The 23,482-nt window shown below is 33.2% G+C and overlaps 1 protein-coding gene across 1 annotated transcript in view; it reads right to left on the bottom strand.

Moving 5' to 3' along the window:
• Positions 1-22,323, bottom strand: part of LOC108778487 (uncharacterized) — a 68,622-nt gene extending 46,299 nt beyond the window's left edge. Inside the window, exon 1 of the mRNA XM_018545695.1 lies at positions 22,103-22,323. Coding sequence (XP_018401197.1) covers positions 22,103-22,216 — 114 coding nt within the window. The 5' untranslated portion in view covers positions 22,217-22,323. The remainder of the gene's footprint in view (positions 1-22,102) is intronic.
• Between the last annotated feature and the right edge of the window lie 1,159 nt (positions 22,324-23,482).

The raw sequence follows: 23,482 nt of genomic DNA, 5'->3' as shown, positions 1-23,482 counted from the left end.
AATATTCTCTGTTCAAATACAAAAGACAAGTAATATTAACTCTTTGTAGCGTTAATATTAACACATATTTTTATTTACTCCAGATATTTTGAATCTTTTTTGTCCATGCCCAAATTTTTTTACTATATTTAAACTTTCAAAAACACTTTCAGAAAAAATCAAAATAGCTTTCCAACATCCATTACCAGATAGTTATTTAACTCAAATGTTAAAACTATTATTTAATAAGAATTAAAGTTTGTGCCAAGAAATTTAAAAAATTTTGTTTACATAAAAAAATGTAAGATCCAGAGTGCGTTATAAAGGGTTAAGGATCTATTTTCAATACGTGCTGGATGGAACATTCCACATGCATGCTATCAGTAAAAAATTAAATTAGAGAAAATAATAAAAATATACGGCAATCGCGATTTGTCTGTATATATCGGAATTGGACTATTCGATGGAAGTGGCTGTGCATCCGCTTGCTTCAGAGTTTTGTATTGACCAAACAAGACCGGTATCGGCTGATTGTGAGGCGCGCTTGCGAAGACGAAAAAGTGCTCGGTTTCGAAGAAATCAGAAGTTGCTACGTGACGCGTGCGAAATACGAGCGTGGATATGTACATGTATGCAATTCTTTCTGAATATTTATGACGTCGAACTCGGAGCTATCGTGACGGAATATCATTTGAAGAAGTAAAAAACGACTGCGCCGCTTTATTCATCATCGTAATTGAAACAACTCAAATAAAATCCGTTCGTGAAAAAAAAACAAGAAACACATTTCCTGGATCGTTCCTAGTGCTCAAATACGTAAGGTTATCTAATATTAAAGGTTATCTAATATTAAAAAGACAGAAATGCAAGGTGAATCTTGAGAATAGAAAAAAGGAACGTTTTCTCGCGCACGTATGTCGGCATCCATCATACGTACGTACTTACATTAAGAGAGATTACAAAATCTTGGAGTTAGAATCTCTTAAGAAAATAAAACTTGCAGTCCTCAAATGTGCAAAATGAAAATATAAATCTCGACATGAAACTATTGCTATTAAAAGTAAAGAATCACAATTCGTATGCAGATATACTTCCTTAGTTATAGCATTTTTCACTGTTCGCATCATTTGGAATTATATAATAGAAATAAGAACGTAAAAATAATAAAATATTACAGATCTTTTTTTAAATTACAAAAATGTACAAATGTATAATATTTTTAAGTGTTACAAATATTTCTTTTCTCAAAAATACAATATCGTTGTTTTTACGTAAATTTATAAAAAAAGTAAAATCCTTTAATTAAATATATTTCATTTATTTACAATAAATAAATCTATACATTTTATTACATTTATTTATGATAAAAATAACAGTTCGTAGAAAACCACAGTAACATGTTGGTATTACTTGTATGTGTGTATAACGAGTTTTAAAATAATCTTTTAAAACATTCGCACTGACGCAGCAAAATATCGTCGTGCATGACGAATAGGCAATATACAATATTATTGAATTAGTTTTCAATATTATTGAATTAGTAGCCAAATAAAAACGATTAGCGTTATTTTAACGAACTGCAGAACAATCAAACTGTTAAGAGGGATGTATACGCTTAAATCGTAATAGAGAGTACACATGTTAAATAAAAAAATTCATTAAAATGATACGTATACTCGTGGATCTCATCTTGACCTCAATATAATCGAGTATTTCGAATTGTTTATAATCTGCCATCTGAATATCCAATCGTGCAGAAATTCGTTGTCTGTCTTGTAGGCAAATATCGAATATCGAAATTCAATATCTTAAGAACGATCCGTCGAAAAGAAATAATCCGAATATTGGATATTTCCTTACGTTGTAACAGTTTTTAATTTTCTTTCTTCCACCCTGTTCTCATCAAATACGATGCTTTTCTTAATTGAGTAAGAGAAAGAATGTTCCTGAAAAGAGTTCTCGACATTAAAAATAATCGAAAAATATAAGATGGTTCTCTAAAAAATATAATTTTTTAAATAATGTTTATACTCGCTATATATTTTACACACACAAATTGAACATGATCACAAACATAAACACGATGTCATAAGTCTTATTGTTAGTTAAAAATGCTATGAAAAAATCTGGAGATAATATACAATACCGTACTTTGCACTTTCAAACGATTGGATTGAAACAATGCAATTATCTCGTAGTTCGATAAATGCGATATTTTCAGATTTCCCTATTACAGTTCGATCGATAAGGGCTAATTAATTTATCAGCGTCGATAGCGCGGTATATGCTTTAATTTAACTTGGGTTATCGCAAAACATACTCTCTCGGTATCGATAAAAAATAAATTAAAAACCGGCAACTTTATTTTATTCCATTATAAAATATTTTCGCATTGGATGTGATAAGAGGCTTGTCGGTTTTCGATTATTTTATTTAAAAAAAAATAGACTTATGTAACTTTTCCGAATTTATCGGTTTTTTTTTCCAAAGCAAATCATTTTTTCTGCTTCATATTGCCTCTGGAAGGCAAATTAATTAATATCTGTAGCTTGTAGGAAATGTTATCTTAGAGATACTTGAAATACTCCAATAATGTCGGTTGCACGAATAAACGCTAAGAGACCGAAAAGCAAATATTCTCATGATCTTTTAGCTCGAATACATATATATTCCTTAGCTCGCCTAGGATCCACGAGTGTCCCCATTAATATTCGGTGCTTTCATATTTCACTCAGTAAGATCTAAACCAACCAAAATGTGCCCAAAGTAGACAGCTCTGGAATACACGTAAATCTCAAGTACTGTATTTACAAATCTCTTACCGATCACCGGCTGTAACGAATCTCTTTCTCTTTTCTCCCTTTTTTCTTTATCTCTTCCTTTCTCTCATATTGTCGTCTTACGTAATGTACAACAACACATATAAAAAGCATAAAACTTTACGAAAACAATCGACGGTTTGTAAGTTTCAAATGTTCCTCAAAACATTTATTCACATAAATATTTCATCGTTTTATCTTAAACCAAAATTAAAAGTTCAATTTATATTTTTCATTTTTTAATAATCAAAAAAACTTATAATTATGTAAGCGTATAAAATATATGTAAAAATACAAAATTAATTAACTAAATCGTGAAATATAATAATTGTCCAGTATTATGCGTTTAATTAAGTTAAAATAAATTGAACCAATTACTTAATTTACATTTAAATGAGTAAAATATGACGATTTAGCAAATGTTTTTTCGCAAAATTAAAAAGTGTACATTAGTCATTTATGGTACTCGGCTCAATTAAGAATTGACAACTACGAGGTCTGGCCTACCCTCTTGCAAAACGTCCCATGTTTTCCTATCCAATAAAAATAGTAGTTCGAGCGTGGGACAAGAACGACTGAAAGAACTGCGAGCATGTTCCGTCCTCTCCTGCAGGCACGAAGAAAGGACACGGAAAGAAAAGCAATCATCAGTTTGTTATATAGGTTTGCTCAAACATCCTTTTCGTCGGAAAAGTTGTTCTCGAGACGCAGATTGCTTTCAGTCAGCGGTTGGAATTTTTTACGTTATACATGCGCTGTAATTACTCGTACTTTATTCTCATTTCATTCAACCATTTTTATTGTTCATTGGTACATAATGGGTGCTTTAAAATTAAAACTCATTTATGCAGTCTAAATTTCAGGTCAATTTATTATCATTTCGAATGTGAATGATAATCATTAGATCCTTTGAGAAACTAATTTCAATAAATTCTTAAGAAAAATTCCAGATTTCTACATGGAAAAAACAATTTTGCTGATTTAAAAATCTAGCAAGAAATAGATATAAAAATAATTTTATTAAACTGTTAAAATTACATATAGAAATTTCAAATATAATGAGCAAAGCTGCAAAAAGTTTTGATATTTTAACAATCAATTTAAGTGTTCTACATAATTATTTTGGTCCTATTTAATTATTTTCAGATCTGTATCAAGCTAAATTTTTAGATATTTCAGCAAAACCATCTTTTTCGTGTAAAGATTTCTAAAGCGACGTCTACAATAAGATTTTAAAGCGTAAAACTTAAGTTTTAAATCTTAATTCATAAAAGATTGATCAATCACGATCAAATGTAAGAAGAATAATCAGTTATAATTGTAATTGAGTTATAATTGTAATTAAGTTATAATTGTGTTGTATAATTGTCAATTTTTCTTACGACTTAAAACTTAAAAGCTCAAGTTTTATGCCTTAAAATCTCTGTAGATGTCACTTAATCTATTTATAACTATCTCTTTAGATCTGAACATTCTAAAAGAAAAGAACCGAGAAACTCGATCAATATTGAAACTCTGAAAATAAAGAAGTGTTAACGTTTCGTTTTGGGACACGCTGTACACGCGAAAATTACATTATCGAAATTCGATGAACGGCAAGCGTCGAAAATCGCCGTCCGCGCCGAAAAATTCGAGATGTGCACAACGATCGAAGGAAAAAGAGAGATGGAGAAAAGGAAAAGAAAAAATGCCTTTGGATTTTTTTAATCCCAAAAGCCACCGCCAGGTCGACCGGGACGGGCGACGGAAAGTTAAATCGCAGTAACTTTTTAATTGAAATCGAAAAAGTTCACGTTGAACTGAACTGAAAAGCGCCGGCGAAGAAATAAATGTCCCATTGCGTTGCGCCGTCTGGTTCAGCTTCTGTTACCGTCTTTCTTGTTAAATCTTATAAAAACCGACCTGGAATTACTCGAACGATAATAATACGGCTGGACTTTAATATACAGCCTCTTCTCGCCCGCCTACCCCTTTGCGATTTCCTGTTCGGTTTCCTTCTATAGACTCCGCGACGCTTATTGGGGATATTCAATCTTAATTTTGATCGATGTTCGATGCTTCCTTCCATAATCGATCATTTAACTTAACGGATATAATAACAAAATCTCACGTTCTCTACTTTCCAAGATTTGTACAGCTGGAAAAATCTTTTTTTTTATCTTAGAGTAGGAACGTTAAAATGTTTTTTCAGCGTCGTTGATCCCACACGAAAGTCATGGCTTTTGAGAACAAAAGAGGATAGAAGAAGATAGAATCGCGAAGAGAAAAGTACGATAACAAAATTGTACGAAGGAAGGAGAAACTTAGTGGAGAAGTCGCGCCATTGAAAGAAAATGAAGCGGAAGAGATAAAGTTGACGAAACAAAGTGACTAGACTGGCTTTCCTAATTGTGTGATTTTTCAAATTTTCTCGAAGAAAGTATCATGGCAATACGAGTTATTTAATCTTTTCCTGAGCGTAATCGATCGAGGTCTGGGACATTTTCAAGTAAAAATTATATCCAGCGTTATTTCAATAAATTCAATTTCCTAGCAAGCGAAAAGAGAAGCGTAGAAAATTGAAAAATGAACTCTTAGTGTAATTGATTTCCCGGTTACATTTGGAAAATTAGGTATTTCTGTCTGTTTCACTGGCAAACTTATGCGTTCTTTCATTAATTAAATTGTGTCGGCGATTTTTATTTTGAACAGCAAAATGTACAAAAATAAATTTGAAAACGAATTGCATCACGGTTGATATTTAAAAAAAAATCTCCATGCTTTCGTAATAGAATTCCAATTAGCGAAATAACACATAGCAGTGATATTTCACTTACTATACTTGGAACAGAGATATTTCTCGAGTTAACGGATACAAAAATTGAAAATAAATCGATAGCCACATTTACCACGAAAAAAAATTATCCCGAGAATTATACGAATTGACGCCAGAGAAGAAAAATAAATACGTTGCGGTAGATTTTATTCGCAAATGAAAGTTTATATTATCTAAAGTATTAATTATTACTCTACTGTGTGTAAAATATTGCTTTACAAAAGTATTAATCTTACGAAATTATCTAACGAATATTTGGTTGAATATACTGCGTCTCGTTTCTTTGGTTCTTTGTACTTCTTATTGAAGCAATAAAAGAGTGGTTGTCTTACGGATGTATTCGTATATCTGTAATGTACCTATGTGTGTCCTGTATGTGGATATACTCGAGAAAAGATTCCTGCTGCAGATGAATAAAAATGTAATTACCGGACTCGGATCGCACTACCGATCAGGTCTCTTGTCTTTCTGGAGAATTTATGATTTCGAAAGCTCGCTCCCAGGAAATAAGAGAAATATTTTGTTTAACCGAAAAAAAAATAGATATGTATATATACATACACATATCGCTCGTACGAAAATGCTTCTCGTTCGTTCATTCAACCATTTTCGGCGACTTGCGTAATTTTATTAAAAATTTGATCGCTCACACAATTAATAACGCAAAACATTTTCAAAATGTACAATCATTTATGTACGTGGATCGGACGCGCGCACTGTATTCCGACTTTAAGCAAATTAAGCAAAGGATCAAATGACGATGATTATTGATAGTGAAATAAAAATTATATATATTGAACGTATAGTATTACACAAATTTATTAACTGGATAGGTATACATTTCTCAATGATTTTATTGAAAATAATTGAAAAATACCGATAAAAATTAAGCTATCAAAAGTAAATTAATTATATTATAGTCGAATAAAAGAAGTTAAATGAAGTAAAATGTGTTTTAAAATCAATTGTTTTATCAAGCGCGAAAAATACACTTCAAATGAATAGTAATTCAAGGTTAAATACGGTACTTTGTTTCAATTTACTTGAGTCAAAATTGCATTTATATATAGCTACGTAAATAACTTAATGGAGGAAAAGGTATCTGTATGAAAATAAAATTGCGTTTCCGTGCCCAAGAAGTCGCATGCAGCGGAGGGGGGTTGCCATAAAGCGCTGTGAAACGAGCGCGTCGACGAAACAAGATTGAAAAATAAATGAAATCGGCGTCGGCGTGCAGTCGATGAAAAATCACGAGGGTAAAAATGCGCGAGAGAAGCAGTTCTGTCGGAAGTAATCAGACCGAGCAGCATCCGCGATCTTTTGCGCGCCGTACGTTCGAAAGTGCCATGTCAATTTATCGAGAACATGTCTTACAGGAATTTTATTTCCCACTTCCCCTCCCCTCCTCGTATGCACATGTTCTTTGTGTAACTTCGGTGATTTTATGAGCGTCGTTAGAAATTCGTCCCAACGTGATTTCCACGCGTGTTGGAATAAAACTCTATTTACGAGGGAAAAACAGCGCTATACGACTGCGAAAACTCTCGCTTCCATAGAAATCGATATATACAACCTTCCGACTGTAAGCTTGCGATCTTATTTTCACTTGTGCTTATACAGTACGAGATAGAAACTGCGATATCAGTCGGAAGTATCTGGAGTTTTCCGACCTTTCCAGTACTGACCGGAAATTTGATTTGCAAATAGAAAAAGATAACTATTTCTCACATTTTGTACATAAATGCAATATAAATGTAATATATATACATCTATATTATATGATGAGATTGTATATAAGTTGTGAAACACAAAAATATAGAAAATGTGCACTGAAAAAAATTTTCATAAATCTAAATAATATTTTTTGTTAATAGTATTAAGTAAACATTTCTTTGTGTGATATAAATAAATATTTATTTTAAAAAAGTAATACTTAATATTATATATGTTTACGTTTAATAAATATTTATTTTCAATAAAAAAAAAACCATTTACTTGATACTATTCAAGAAAATATTATTTAGATTCAGGAAATTTTTTAATACGTGTGTAGATTTTTAATTCAAAATCCCAGTCGGTGGCATTTTTTACCTTTTTGTTACAGCGTGTTGCCTTCAGCGTAACCGAAAGCGCAAGCAACAAATATGTTGGATCAAACGAACCAAATAAATATAATATAAATTATAGCTTTTTTTAAAATAAAGTTTGATATTTCAAACATCGATTTTTTCCAGTCTTTTTTTGTGTAATATTACACGAGGCACAAATGTCACGTAAAAAAAATCCATACTATTATAAATAGACTTACCTTCACGATAAAAATTCGCCAACGCTTGTAATACATGAAAGAATGAGTCGCGTTAAAATAAAGTCACTGTCCTTATATAGAGAGGTATATCTATCTCTCATGCGCGCGCACAAACGTTACACCTATTCAAGTAGATAAAACGAAGTAAAAAGAAACACGTGCTCTGACATTTTTCAAGAGTGAAAAGAATTATATAAACAGCAATATTTTTCTCAAAAATATTCCGTTAAAAACAGTTGTGGTTTACGAATTGCCACTTCGCGAGTTCAGCTTGTAGCTTTTTCCGCAATAAAGAATTCGTCTTTGTTGACTGTGTCGCAGGCATGTCACGTACATGTCTCAAACATGTAGAACGATTCTTGGTGAGAAACGTCAACGAGCACGAATGTGAATACCAAATATTTTATGAACTCTATATATCGTGGTTCGATTCAAGACATACGCGACATTTTACTAATTAAATTGCGTCGATATTTCTACTTTGAACAGTGAGATTAAAGCGATATCATATCTGATTAAATCTACAGAGGAAGGAGAAAGACAGGATCCTGTTTTCTCCAGGAACTCGGAAATTTAGTGAAACTTCCGAAGCACGACCCGGCAATCCTGATTAATCCTTTCACTTTACGTTGGTAATTTTGAAGCTTATCCCGAACTTCTTCAGCGCAGCAATAGTCGATAGTTTACTAATCAGGGCTTTAATTTCATTTCCTAACGCCTGATTTCTTCCCCTTTAATTGACTGTCGGATAAAGTTATTCGTGCGATAACTTTAGTCTCTCTCTTTTCGAATTTCTATCTTTCTTTTTCTTTATAACGCTTACAATAGTATATATATATATATATATATATAGAAAATAATTAAAAATTATTAATAGAATAATCGAATACAAATAACAAATAGAATTTAATAAAACCTGAAAAATCAGCTTTGTACAAAAATAGAAAAATAAATTACTTTTACAAATTGTAAAGAATCATGCCTTTTGTATATATTATATTTTTTAGACCTCCTCCCCCGCCCCGCAAAACTGTCTGGTATTTTCGAGCACGAAGTCTGTTACTTATGCGCGCGAAAACTTCCGGCGGATAAATCTACTGACGTGGAACTGTATGCTTTGGGAAGAAGTACATCAGCAGCTGTCGAAGATTCTCGAGAGACCGAAGATCGAAGATTGATCGAGTAGAAACTCTTTTATCATATCGACATTTTCCTTTTTACGAGAAAGTCTTAATAGGCAAGGCAACTATGTTTGCATAAAATAACGGTTATTGTCATTCTTCACATTTTTATCATTTGTGCCTGTAATTTAAAAATATATAATTTTTTTGTTTGCAGCAAAATTTTCGTTCGCTTTAACTTCCAGACTAGATTTCGCGCGAAATAAACATGAATATTATTATGCCACAGGCAGTTAAAATATGAGAGCATGGAAAATCCAGCGAGGTATGGTTCATTCAAAGTTCTCCGAACACAGTGATGTAATCCTGTCTTCTTATTAATAACATGTAAACATTTTCAAAACACGAAAATCCATCTCTTTTTTAGATAAGGAAATTTGTGATTCGAGAGTCGGATGTCGGATGTCGTTCGTCCAGACGAGATAGCGACGGTCATTTCTATCCTCTTTCTTCTTTTCTGCCCCTTTCCCTTTCTCTCTCTCTCTCTCTCTCTGTTTCTCATCTTGCTACTTGGCTTTGTCGGGTAACGTATGCACACGGTATCGTGCGTATCGCGATACGTGTGTGCGATATACACACGACTGGTCTAACAAGAACCGTATTTACGAAGCCAGTGTGGCCGCATGCGAGAGAACGCCTCGTCTAACTAATCGCGTATCTCATGCTATTGCTAAGAAACGCACTGAAGAAACATCCCTCTGAAAGCAGTGATTCACAACTCTGACAAAGGAACGTGCTACATTGCAAAAGTGATTTAAAAAACTAATGTTATCAAAGATCATGTTACAAATCACTTTTGAAATAGGATATTTTAAATAGTCAATGTTTTTGAGGTTCTATGGATAGTATGGATATTGAACATGTTTGATTATTTTAACTTAGATACATATTTCGATGCACTTTTTGGAAAAAAATTAAAATAAAAGGTTGCTTGTAAAAAAAAATTATGAGGAAAGATTTGAGGAGAACCACCGAATGAGCAAGTTAGATTTTGAATCTAAAATCTTGTTGGGAAAAGAAAAGAACTCTAATCAAAACTATGAAATTTTAATGATGGAATGTTAACTTTATAGACATCAATCATCTTGTCAAACCTTACAACTTTTTCTTAAATATTTTTTGTCAAAAATGCATAGTTCTCGAGATATTTATATGTAACAATAGACTGAAATGGTCAAACAGGTTCTACTATTCCACGTCAGGTACAGAATTCATATAATCTCAAGATTTTAACTATCTAGAATACCTATTTCTCTCTCTCAAACTCGATATTTCAACTATAGTAACGTATTTTTCATATCATTTGTAATGTAGCCGCACGTTTCCTTGTAAGTGATACTGTAAATGGTATTCTCATATTTCCTTTACAGAAATTTAACACAGGAAGATAATAATTAATTATTTAAATATTAAAAGCACTGTTGTTAATATGTTGTTAATATTTAAAATTAGTGATTTCCAATATTAAATTGACTAGTATCTATTAAATTAAATTTCTGTAGAAATTTTATAAAGAATTACGAAATAATTTTTACGATAGTAGAATGTACTGTATCATTTGGCATGTAAAAAAATTTTCTTCGTCATTTTTTATAGAATGTAGTGACCAAATTGCAAAAAATGAACTTGGCGCCATTTTAATTTGATTTAAAGTATAAATTTTGTTAGCAGAAATATCAAGACAAGATAGGTATACAGTTGGTAAGATGTACGTTATTTAAAGTGAAGGACTTCTTGTAAATTAATAGAATAAATAATAGCACTTGTTTGTCGTTTAAGTCTAAAATAACACGATGTTATTCACAAATAATAAATGAGAATGATGTCTCTTATCCACCTCTACATTCTCTTTTAGCAAACCAATTATGTGCGAATAGTTAACTACAGAATGTATTTGTAGTTCATCTCGGATGCACTTTAACGCGAGTACATTTCAGTGACATAGGTGGAATCATGCGCCGCATTGTGTTACTAAGCAACAGGAGACAACTTTTGTTGAAGAGTCTCGAGCTGCAGGAACGAAGAAGCGCCAAGTACGTAAACCATACGGAAACCTGTATGCGATGAAATTGAGGAAAGTAAACAACGCTTCGTATGTGCAGATGTTTAATCACCAAATACGTAATTTAATTTCTCTCAAAAAATATTTCATCATAAATGTACATATCTCATTCTTTCAAACTGTGCTAACCAATGTTATATATGTTTTTAAGAAGCCTTCAAAAAATTCGATTAAAATTACAAATTGAATCAATAATAAAAGAAAACAAAAATAAGAAATATTCTTAAAATAAATTAGGATGTTATTTTAAAAATAGAAAAAATTATAATGAGAATATCTGTGATGAAATTATTTTTGAAAATGGAAAAGAATAATCCTTTTTCATTAACAAAAAATTTTAAATGCTTAGAAATCTATAAATATATGTTGTGTGTATACATATATATATATATATATATATATTATATAAAATATGTAATAAAATAAAAATATATCTGTTATTCTGAAATAATAATAAGCATCAATCAGAAAAACATGACGACCTAAGCCTTCGAAGAGGAGGTGCAAAACGAATTTGAATCTCGGAGTGATCGATTACGCCGCTCGTTTCACGTTGTGAAAAATCGCACCATTATTCCCTTATATATATATATATATATATATATAAAATATGTAATAAAATAAAAATATATCTGTTATTCTGAAATAATAATAAGCATCAATCAGAAAAACATGACGACCTAAGCCTTCGAAGAGGAGGTGCAAAACGAATTTGAATCTCGGAGTGATCGATTACGCCGCTCGTTTCACGTTGTGAAAAATCGCACCATTATTCCCGGGTTAATAACTTTTCTAATGGAAAGTGATAAAGTACTATTTTAACGCGTTACGTGCATTCGACGGAGGCCGCCGCGAGCAGAAAAGCCCATTAACGGTTTTTGTGTAAATCTATGACTAACATGATGAGCCAGCAAGATGCGTTATATAATCGTTCAACGATGTTACCTGCGCGCGCTCGTCGGCTAATAAACAAGCATTAAATTTTCCAGCTAGAGGTTCCGAAATGAGCTACTCGATTCCATAAGCAAACTCAACGCTGACGAACAATGGAATTAACTTAAATTGTTTCCGCTGATGAAATATCATAATAATATGATTGGCTTAGAAAAGCTTCTCGTGATATACTCATTTAATTCCAGAATGAAATTAATTAAAATAAACTTGCGGAATTACAATAAAATCGTATAATATAATTATTTATATCGGGTGTGTCTGAAAAAATTGTCATATCAAAACTCATTTATCTTCGACGATATAGAAAATTATGACAAATTACTAAAAATGGACAAATTTATTATTCGATTTTAATTTACTATTTTCTAAAAAAGACATAACATCACAAGTTAATATGAAATTTCATGGTTTATTTCACATTAATGAGTAAAGTATGATAATTTCTGAGTTTTTAGAAATTTTTACGGTAAATCACATACTAGCCAAGATCACATACATTTCACAAAAAATATGAAAATAAATTTACACACAACTTGTGGGCGATAAATGCATTCGAACTCTGCTATATTATAAAGTGTCGTTGACACTTTATATTGTCCGAGTTAATAAAACGGAAACCGTAAAATGGCTTTTCTATCCGCCAACGCCGAGAATAATAAAATTCCTCTCGTGAATCACACACTAGCGGGGTATAGCTACAGTTTTAATTGCGGGAATTCTTTCCAGAGATATTTCGAGGCAGTTCTCTGGCGCTTACACGTTGGATCCAACGCGTTTACGCAACGTACCGTTGCAAAATTATTGCATTATAAACATTGTTGCACAAAATAGTTTGCCTGTGTGAATATATCGGTTCCCACATCAACTGTGAAATTCACGTTTAGAATATTATGGAAATATCGTATGGAAATATTATGTTCACTCGCTACCGAGTTATTGCTGTATTACAGCACAATTATTATTTGACAGATGTTGAAATTAACATAAAATCGTATTCATTAATATGGACATTTAAAATGAATATTTATCGGACGCAAACAAGATGTTATTACACAAAATGTTATTACAAATTAAAATAAATTGTATCCAATTGATGAATTGTTATACAATAAATATAATATTGATTGACATTTTCTTGCAAGAGTACGAAAATTTCCTCGTCTACTTTCTTTCTCTATTTTCGTTTAGAAACGACATAAGGAAAAAAGACAGAATTAATTAGAACTCACTTAACTTTAGAATTTAGCAGTTTAACTTTAAACTCAAACTTTTAAACACCGCAAATATATATAACGTCGTATAGTAACACTGCCCTCGTGGATTCTAATTTTGTAGGAAAGCTCACAAGTTATTGTTGCAATTGCACATCATCGGAATAATAATGCTATTATTGCATAGTGAAATTTTAAAGCGTTACGATATGATAAAGCACTCGGAGTTTACACGTTCGGATTTATCCGTCTATTTTCTTCGATTATTAGTCAATAATATCTATAAATGCGAGATCACACGATCCCGTAAAAACAAACCACGATCGTAATAAAATATCAATAGCAGTTATATTTAGCCCTTCGCAGTTTCCGATATATTCAAGCAATAATCCACGATCTGCATAATCCTCGATGTTGTTTTCGCTCAACCGTATAAGCTATTTTAACTGTGAAACTTACGCCACGTATATACAAATGCGACACAGAACGCAGAACTAAATCGTGAATTGAATTACTTCTGTTCTTCTTACTTGGTGTGTTATCTTTAGAAGTATACGTTTATAAACTATTTTTTTTAAACAAAAATTTACTTCAACGTTCACAGTCAAGGGCTGAAATCTACTTTGCATGAGACTCTTTTTTCATTTTACGAAACTTTTTATCTTACGATTTTTTTTTTCATGAAATTCGAGAAATTGGACGTTTGATTTTTCTATATACAGTGTTGAAAATAAAATGTTAACTTTAATTTAAAAACGCACGGCGAACTTTCTGAGATATGCATAAAATGTTAAAATTAACATTGTATTTTTAACAGTGCATTTTATTACCCGTATTTGAAGCAAGATATATTTTCAGAAAAGGCCAAATAGAGAAAGACGAAAAGAGTAATATGCAGAAAGTAACGAAACATGTAATATGGCGATTCTCGCATTGTACAGTCGCGTTCCCAGTGCAGAGTGCCGGCGGGGGAAATCGGCATTCCTGTATTCCGGAAAGCGTCTCGACTGCGGTACATGACCCCGATACAGGTCGTATGACGTAATTAGGGATACAGAAACAATGCGCGGCTTTGCCACTGCCGTTCTATTAATGCCGCTTAATCTCCGATGCCAATAATTACTCTCAGACCGAATATTATATTGCCTTGAAGCGTCGCTATTCGTCCCGACATGAATTCAATGGGCCGCGCAGTTTCGTTTTAATATACCCTCATGTTTTAGTCATAAATATGACTGACTGTCGTATGATTAATTTATCAGTTCATTTCAATTGATAACGTAATAATGCCTCGCGATCACGAATCTTTTAAATTTCGATAGTGCTTAATTGAATTGCTGATTTGAAGAAGAAAGCCAGTTAACCACCTTTAACTAGAATTCTTTAAGAACTAAAGAAACCATCTTTGCTTTGTAACTCAATTCAGAGCACACCCAAACTTCGCTGTTTCGTATGTTATAATAATATAATATATTATACTCGTATTTACATTTTATTTTATATTTTATATTTTGTTTATGCTGTACTAATTAATCCACTTATAGACAAACGTAAAAAAAAAAAATAAAGAGACAGAATCCGTCCTTTTTATCAGTGATCCAAATCATTCTCGTATTTTCACTGTGCTTACCTAATGAATACGCGACGAGGGATTTAAAAAACGCGTGAAACGCAACATTCATTTCGCTTATTATGTTTTTCTCGCACTAAAAACATAATCGCCTTGCGCGTTTATCTATACCCGGAACAATCGTGCATCGCACACAATGACTGGCGACAATAACGAAATCAATAACACATCATGTATCAATAAATTAATATCACGTGTTTTATTTCTGCGCCGGGCGTTCCTCTCGCCGCGCTGCTGTATTAAAACAACGCGATGTTGCAGGTATTTGCAGCGGAGAACGCCAGATCCCGAGTAATTCTTCCTAATTGCCAGGGCGGCGCAGCCTGGGATTAAAATACACGAGTACGTGGTGGAAATAGTTAATGCCACACTCGCGAAAATAAAAGTCTCCTTCGTTCTCTTATATACATATACATCGTCTTTTTTTTACTCTTGTTTTTTTGTCTTGATAGGATAATTCATGGCATTAAAAAAGTCGTATACTCTCCCGATAAAATTGTATTTAGCAAACAGTTTAATGAAGAAAGGACTTATGAAGAAAAAAACTTTAGAGAAAGAGTACATAAGATGATTATATCCCAACTATACGAGTCAACGATAGACTCAAAACGTAACTCTAAATTTAAATCAATATATATTGTTATGTAAAATCTAAGAATAAAAAACAATGTATTTTATACACTTGCAATATTAAATCATGATGAAATAAGTTAATTTAAGAAAAGAAAGAAAATCTACGTATCGTATAATACATAAGAGAAATTAGATCATAGTAACGTCGCATTTTTACGAGTAGAATACCAGTGAATGGCACAAAGCACTGAAGCACCGCTGTCAAAATATTTATATATAAAAGACAAATGTCCGCACAATCATGATATAAAGGAAAATATATTAAAAGTAAAGTTTTAACAAGAAAAGAAAAATGCAAAGCGGCTCTTGCGAAGAAACGATAAGAGTGGCATAACCTCACTCTTAATGAAAAACGAGATATACCAAATCTATATGATGGCAATCGCATTGTCATTGAAATTGCAACGTTGCCATACCTATTAGATTTCGTCAATTCTCGAAAAAATGTATAAAATCAAGATTTTTTATTGATTCAAACTTTAATATCATACGGTGAATATTTACGGTTTTGTTACACATGCTTCTTCATAAATTCAACTACATGTGACTCGTTTTTCATTAACTTCTCGAATGCGATTTGCTATATGAAAATTCGTGTTATATCACGGCGGAAATGGCTATAATACAATAGTAAATATAGAAAAATATGTGAAATTTAATCGGTTATATATTTCAAGAACGGGACGGTAAATCGGAATTCAAATTTTACAGGCATTGTATGTATTAATACAATTTACTAAATTACATGAAACGAAAGTTTCAATTGAACAATGTGTTTTAGGGTATAACTACCTTAATAATTTTTTTTAAACAATATTGAGTGAAAATCGATCGATGAAATTGAATAAACAAATAAGTGAAAAACGCCATATTCGATCAAAGAGGATCTTCGTGCCTATAATAATATTTTTTGTAATTATAAATTTCTAATTCAAGTAAACTGTGCGTTATGCAATTATTTGTCAATCGTGAAATAATCTTAGATTAAAGCTGAAATAATAACATCACAAATTAATAATGCATCATTAATATTAAAAGATGCTTATTAACATCAATAATATTAAATTGATGAGCAATTTATTATTACTGATGCTGAGAAGATACTTAAGTATCTTTTAAAATCTTGTAAAATAATTTATTACCGAAAATATCACTTCAACCGGAGTTCAAACCCAAATCTCCCGAATTTCGTGTGTCCTCCCAATTCAACTATTTAAAGCATATGCATATGATAATATTAATCGCAATAACTAATATATATAATTAGAAAAGGATCTTCATGTCTAACACAACATTTTTTATAAATTTCCAGCAAATTATATCGATTGAAAATTATATAAATTCATAAAAATAATTATTATTAGGTACAAAAATCTGCCTTCGAATACGGTGTTTTCCACTTATTTGTGTTTAATTCGGTCGATTTCCATTTAATATTGTTTTAAAAAAGTTCTAAAAATATTTAAAATATATATCTTGACCGAATATAGCGTTTTTCACTTTTGTGTTTAATTTTTTTAAATCAAGGCAGAAATTTTTATATTTATATCGACACGTGCAATTGTGCTTACACGTTTATTATTTCATAATTATGCATTTAATTATAAATGTTTACGCTGACGTGAGAAATATATTATACGAAGTCAAAAACAATGACGCGAAGAGGGAGCGTACCCTCGTCACCGCGAATTAAAGTAAAAGGGCAAATGGTGCAGTAGGACGCACGCGGTATTAAAGAGGCCGGGGTGCCGGAAGGAGAATGATTAATCGTCGAGCAATCTCTCTTATGCGTTCCTAAAAAAAGGACGAAAATAATGAAAGACATGCATGAACGAACACAAGAACAACCGATGATATCAATAATATGACATGTTTACGAAATATATCGTACAATCTTGATCTATGGCGTTCACTTTGCTAATATGGTACTTATTATGTATAAATTCATATAAGGGATATCCGATCGAGATAAAAAATGTATAGCGACTTATAGACAAAAAAAATTTTCTAATTAAAAAATACAGTAATTTGGTATTCAAAAATAAAAATCCATTTCACAAATATTGTAAAATTTGTTATCCTCTAATTAAAGAAGATAGATTTACCATAAATTTGCAAATGCCAATTTAGAGAGAAAACATTTATAAAAGCATTAAAATAGTCTTACTAAATTAAATCTATGGTTTAAAATATATTCTTGAAACTTAATTTATAAAGATTTTTATTATATTATTATAATAAATATTCTCAAAGATCCTGAAAGCTACGAATCTCCTAGGTTTTATTTCCAGAGATTATATTTTAAATAATTTAAATGAAGAATTAAAAATTTGCAAGCACATCAGGTATAAGAGCTTGATAGGAAAAGATCAATTCCTTTCAGAATATATTCTTGCAGTGTGCAGAATCTTCTATAAGATATCTCGTATACAAAAGAGAGTAGACTCGAGATGTATCAACGATCTAATATATTCCTTTGATACGTGAGATCGCACACATCCAATTTTCTGAATAAAAGACACAGCTTTACATATTGCTGTACTAAATATTTTTCGAGTCTAATGATATATTTACTTGCACTACCTGAGTGAACATCGTGCAGCTTCTATATCTTTAGAAATGATTCTAAAGATGTGTATATGGGGTAAATAAAATTCACATAAGATCCTTTTAACAAAATAAACAAACAATAACTAAAAAAATCTATAAAGCTTTCTACCATAAAATATTGCATTTTTGCTATAAATAAAATAATAGCAAAATATATATTGCATATCTGCATAATTCTGTTTTATAATATTCATTCTAGTAAAGTAAGCCTCTAATAAGAACAACAATGTAATAAAAACATATCTTTATATATATGTATGTACGTGGCTCGATTTTTCATTTTCTAGTTAACTTGTAACTAAAATCAAAATCTGAGACATAACTGAAAAACACTGGCAACAGATTTCAATCTATCAGAAATCGTATATCCCAGAGAATATGAAGGTTTCTGATAAGTTAAAACGTATTATTCCTTCCTTGCTTGTATTTTTCTATTGTGTCTGAAGATTTAAATTTAATCTTATTAAATTCAATGATAATTGTTGTATATTTCTAGCTATGATTAATTGTTAAACTAATAATTTTGTGGTAATTTTAAAAATTACTACAAAATCATCAGTTGAGCGATTAATTAATCGTAGTTAGAAAAATACAATTTTTACATTATCATCATCAGGTTAAATCTACCCACAAGTTAATCAGAAAATGAAAAACTAGACCTCAGTTCTAATTACTAATAAAAAAAAAAACACCGAAATGCTTTTCAAAACATAAGGAACGATATAAATAAGAAAAAAATATGTAAAAAGGATATATTTTAACAGCTTCCTCCTTTATGCTCTTACTTAGGTAAACTCGATAAATGTGAAGTCTAAAGCAAAGTATAATTCGAATTTGAAAGGTTACAGACGATTGAGTGTTTAATACATAAGCATTAGCATCAACAAAGAATGCGAGTGCTATTCCGTGTATTTATGGATGCACAAGGAAAGAGGTTACGCTGCTCAAAGTCTCAATATATCCAATCAATATTGTTCTAACGTGAGTCTTATTCTGCATAAACATGAATATGTCGGCACGAAGGTTACACGATGTGACATCTCAATACGTCTAATCAACATTGACAAACGTAAAGGCTGGCTTCGTGTGGACGCGTAGAGAAGGAAGAGATTACATCGCGAGACATCTCAATGTACATAATCAACAGGAACGCGAGCCCGGATGCCGCTCTGTCTATCTTATAGATGCATAGAGCAACTCATGTTGACCGAAATTTCAATATGTCTAATCAACATCATTTGGACAATGGTATTACTCCGTATACTATACCTCCGAGATCTTATTATCGTACGATAAATTTCATGGATGTTTTGTAGCATGATGACACGATTTGAAGACTATGGCCGGTATTCATAGTCAGTTCTTATATTCAAGACCGTCTTAAGTTCAGTCTTAAGGAGTTACGAACCAATCAGAGGACCGCTTTGCTCAACGCAAAACAACGTACATCTATATTAACATATGTTTAGTAACTAATAAACCGAAATTTTTTAAATTAAATTTAATATACTTTCTTAAAGCAAACATTATTAAAGATATGTTAAAGAAGATTTTAAAGTAAAGATATTATTAGTTATTACTGTTATTAGACATTACTAACTTAATATAAAATATCATATATATTATATTGTATATAGATTAAACATAGATCATATAGGAATTTATGTTAGAGATTATGTTAGGAATTATATTATGTTACATATATATCATACATCACACTGTGTATTATTCATTATATTCATTTATCTATTATAATCCATTATAATATATGTTCATAATATTGTAAAGAACTGTAAACCAGAAGTCATTCTAAGCCACAAAGCAAAGATTAAATAAATAAATTAATACACTTTCTTAAGTTAAATTAAACTTAATCTAATTAAAAGTTATTAAGTATACATATTAAGTAGGAACAGACTTACAAAAGTGAATTAAAAAAATAAGTCCAAAAAAATTATATCTAATGACATTACGAATTTAACAGTGTATGATTGTGATTTAATATTTGAAGACAATTTAAGACGGTTTCTTAAATATAAAAACTAATTGTAAACACCAGTCTTCTGTACACAAAAAACTTAAGATGTAAGTAGTAAGTAAATCAACATTTTGAATTCGTTATTACTTATATCTTACTGCCTTTTTTATGTGTCACAACCTTCGCAATGAATCATTTCATCTTTGGTAAACAAGAATGTAATGAGTCACTATATGTTATATAGTACTAGCTGCGTTCGGTATGACCGCTCACGCGCTGTAAGCTTCACTTTATCTTCCTTCAGCATGTAATGATTAATGAATGATAAAGATAGAATGAAGATTACAGCGCATGAGTGCCCAAACCAAGCGCAGCAGCCATTATATCATCAATAGATACTTTCTATTTGATAACACATAGTCGACATAAGTATCATTCTATCATTGGAATGCTAAGAAAGACAGAACAATGTTTATGCCGACTTGTGTCATTAAATGGCTAATTTCTTCACTTCAAGATTACTTTACCCATGAGATATCTTCTAAATATCTTCCAAATATTTCATTTATCTTTCAGACAAAGTTATCTAGAAATAAAGAAATTGGCTATAAATGGAAAGCATTCTGTATCTCTTAAAGATCGCTAAAAAGAGCTCTATATCGATTGGCTATATAAGAAAAGTTTTGGAGATTGAGAAACTCTATTCTGTAGCCGATGAATGGACTTGAAAAGATTTCTCGTACGACAAATAAATATTATTAAATTATTTCATCAACGATACATGTGTAAACGCTGCACGTCAATGGCCGCTTTCAGCGGAATGTTTTATAACAAAATTTTGTAACTGTTGAAAGTTTTCTTCTTCGCTGAGGTAGGATTATTCCTTTATGCCCGTTTCTACTAATTTAGTTTAACTTTAATGTCGGTTCAACTAATTCTTCATCCTTCCTTAGTTCTAAGAATTAGAATAAGATAAAGAGTAAGTTAAACTGAGATTAAAATAAATCTCTATATTGGTAGAGAAACGAGCATTACATCTAAAAGTATAATTCAATCAGCGAATCGAAAAATTTCTAATAGTTTCAAAATAAACATTCTGAACGAGCTCATTGACTGCACTTAGCAGAGAAAGCAACTTTGAAACTGTTGTAAAATTTTTTTAACGATTGGTTTGTACGTACATTTAGATTCAGTGAGAAATCAAGAAAAAAAAGAAGAGAAACCAAGATAATATTAAAAAATTTTACAACAGTTGTAAAGCTATAACTTTCTTTGCTGAACACATTCAAATAAAAGATCCAAAGGGAAGATCGTATCACGTGTGTGAATATCACGCGTATCAACATCAGCAGGCGGCAGTGCCGCTCCACACATCCATAGACATCCATATGAGAAAAGAAGTCGCATGGTGTATAGAACCCCGATATTGTCCTGATAAAAAACGCTATCCTAGATGTATATGAGAAAAGATCACGTATCCTGGAACTCCACAACCCTTGTATTCTGTAATTCGTTACACGACAATAACGATATCGTTTTATTACGCTGCGCAATTTTTTTTATCACGTACAAAATCTGCGCAGTAACGACAATATAAGCAGGTACGCTAATCAACACGAACGAGCCCTACTTCGTGCATCCATAAATACGCAAAGACGTCGCGTTACAACGCGTTACAATGCCGTTACGTCGCGCGTCATCTCGACGCATGCAGTCGGTATCAATGATGCTGCGTATGTGTGTACATACATTCGCGGTACACTTTAGCATGAAGGAAGAAGAGTTACATCGAAACGTTCGCGCTGTCCAGGTGGTCGCAAAGGACCACCATCATCACTGTCATCGTTGTCGACGACGACGACAGTAGCGGCGGCGCGGCGCGCAGCGCGAGCGTTGGGAAAACGTGTGCAGGATGTACTCACCGTGTGGCTACCACTGGGCCTAGGAAGGGTGGTATTGCTGCCGGAGGTAGGGGTAGACACGGGGGTGGCGAGCCGCTGTGGTGTCTCCGTGCGACGAAGACGATTCGTAGACATGAGGCGGCACGGAACTCACCTCGTCGACTATGCCGCTCGTCGTGCACACAGGTACCGTGCCACACGCACCACGTACACGCGCCGTCATCCGGCGTGGTTGTGGCAGAGAGGCGAAGGGGAAAAAAAACCCGAGAAAACCGAGAAGGCTTCGAGGGAGAACCCGGGTACTCGTCGGCACACCACACACACACGCACGCACGCACGCACGCACGCACGCACGGCACCTGAACGGCGGCGAGAGGGGCAGGGAAGCCGGAAGAAAAACACTCGCCGGATAACTCGTCACGAGGCTCCGAGAGGCGCACCAGGAAGCGTAGTATTTTGACGATGGTGGTGGTGGTGGTGGTGGTGGTGGATTAATATGGCCGACTCTCGGTTGACGAGGAGGCTCGGATCACGCGTAAAAGCGAGCGGTTGCAACGCTGACGGTGGCGGCGACGAGGGCTCGGTGCTGCCGGCGCGACGACGAGATAGCACGGCGACGCGACGGTGACGACGACGACAACAGCGGCAGCGACGCACTTCGTTAACGGCCTTGTAGCTCGCGTACAACGCGCACGCATTTATTTCACTCGCGGGGAAACCACCACACACCACCCACGAACACGATGACTTGGCTGGAGCTTTAAACGCGACGTTGAAACACACTCAATGTACGCGTTATCTCTCTCTCGCTCTCTCTCTCTCTCTCTCTCTCTCTCTCTCTCTCTCTCTCTCTCGCTCTCTCTCTCTCTCTCTCTCTCTCTCTCCCCCTCACGCGCTGTCGTTCCGTTTTTCCTTCGTTGGATTCTTTCCACGCGCCAGCGGCCCGGCGACGATCCTCCGCTGATCAATCTCTTCTTTCTTTACTCACTCGCCCGCTCTCGCCGTCTTAATCTTATTCCCCGGAGCAACTTTAATCGCGCGATCTTCCTATCCCTCTCTCTCTCTCTCTCTCTCTCTCTCTTCTCTCCCGGTTTCTCTCTTCACGTAAAAGTGCGATGTTTCCGGGATACGTTTTCACTCACGATGGTCACGTATGCGAGTTTTGGAGCACTCGTTATCTCTCTCTTTCTCTCTCCGACTCTTTCTATCTATCTCTCTCTCTCTCTCTCTCTTTCTCTCTCTCTCTCTCCTTAGCTAGCTGTCCGTCTCTCCTTCCTCCGTCCTTTTTCACTCTCTCTCTCTCTGTCTCACTCGCTCACTCGTTGTCCCTGGACGTTCCGTAGTTGATCGTCGTCGGGAAACACCGAGGGGGAGAAACACACCGTATGCAGTTGATGAGAA

This window comes from Cyphomyrmex costatus, unplaced genomic scaffold (assembly GCF_001594065.2).
Source record: "Cyphomyrmex costatus isolate MS0001 unplaced genomic scaffold, Ccosl1.0 scaffold5, whole genome shotgun sequence".
Taxonomy (NCBI): Eukaryota; Metazoa; Arthropoda; class Insecta; order Hymenoptera; family Formicidae; genus Cyphomyrmex; species Cyphomyrmex costatus.
This window is presented reverse-complemented; position numbering and strand designations above follow the sequence as displayed.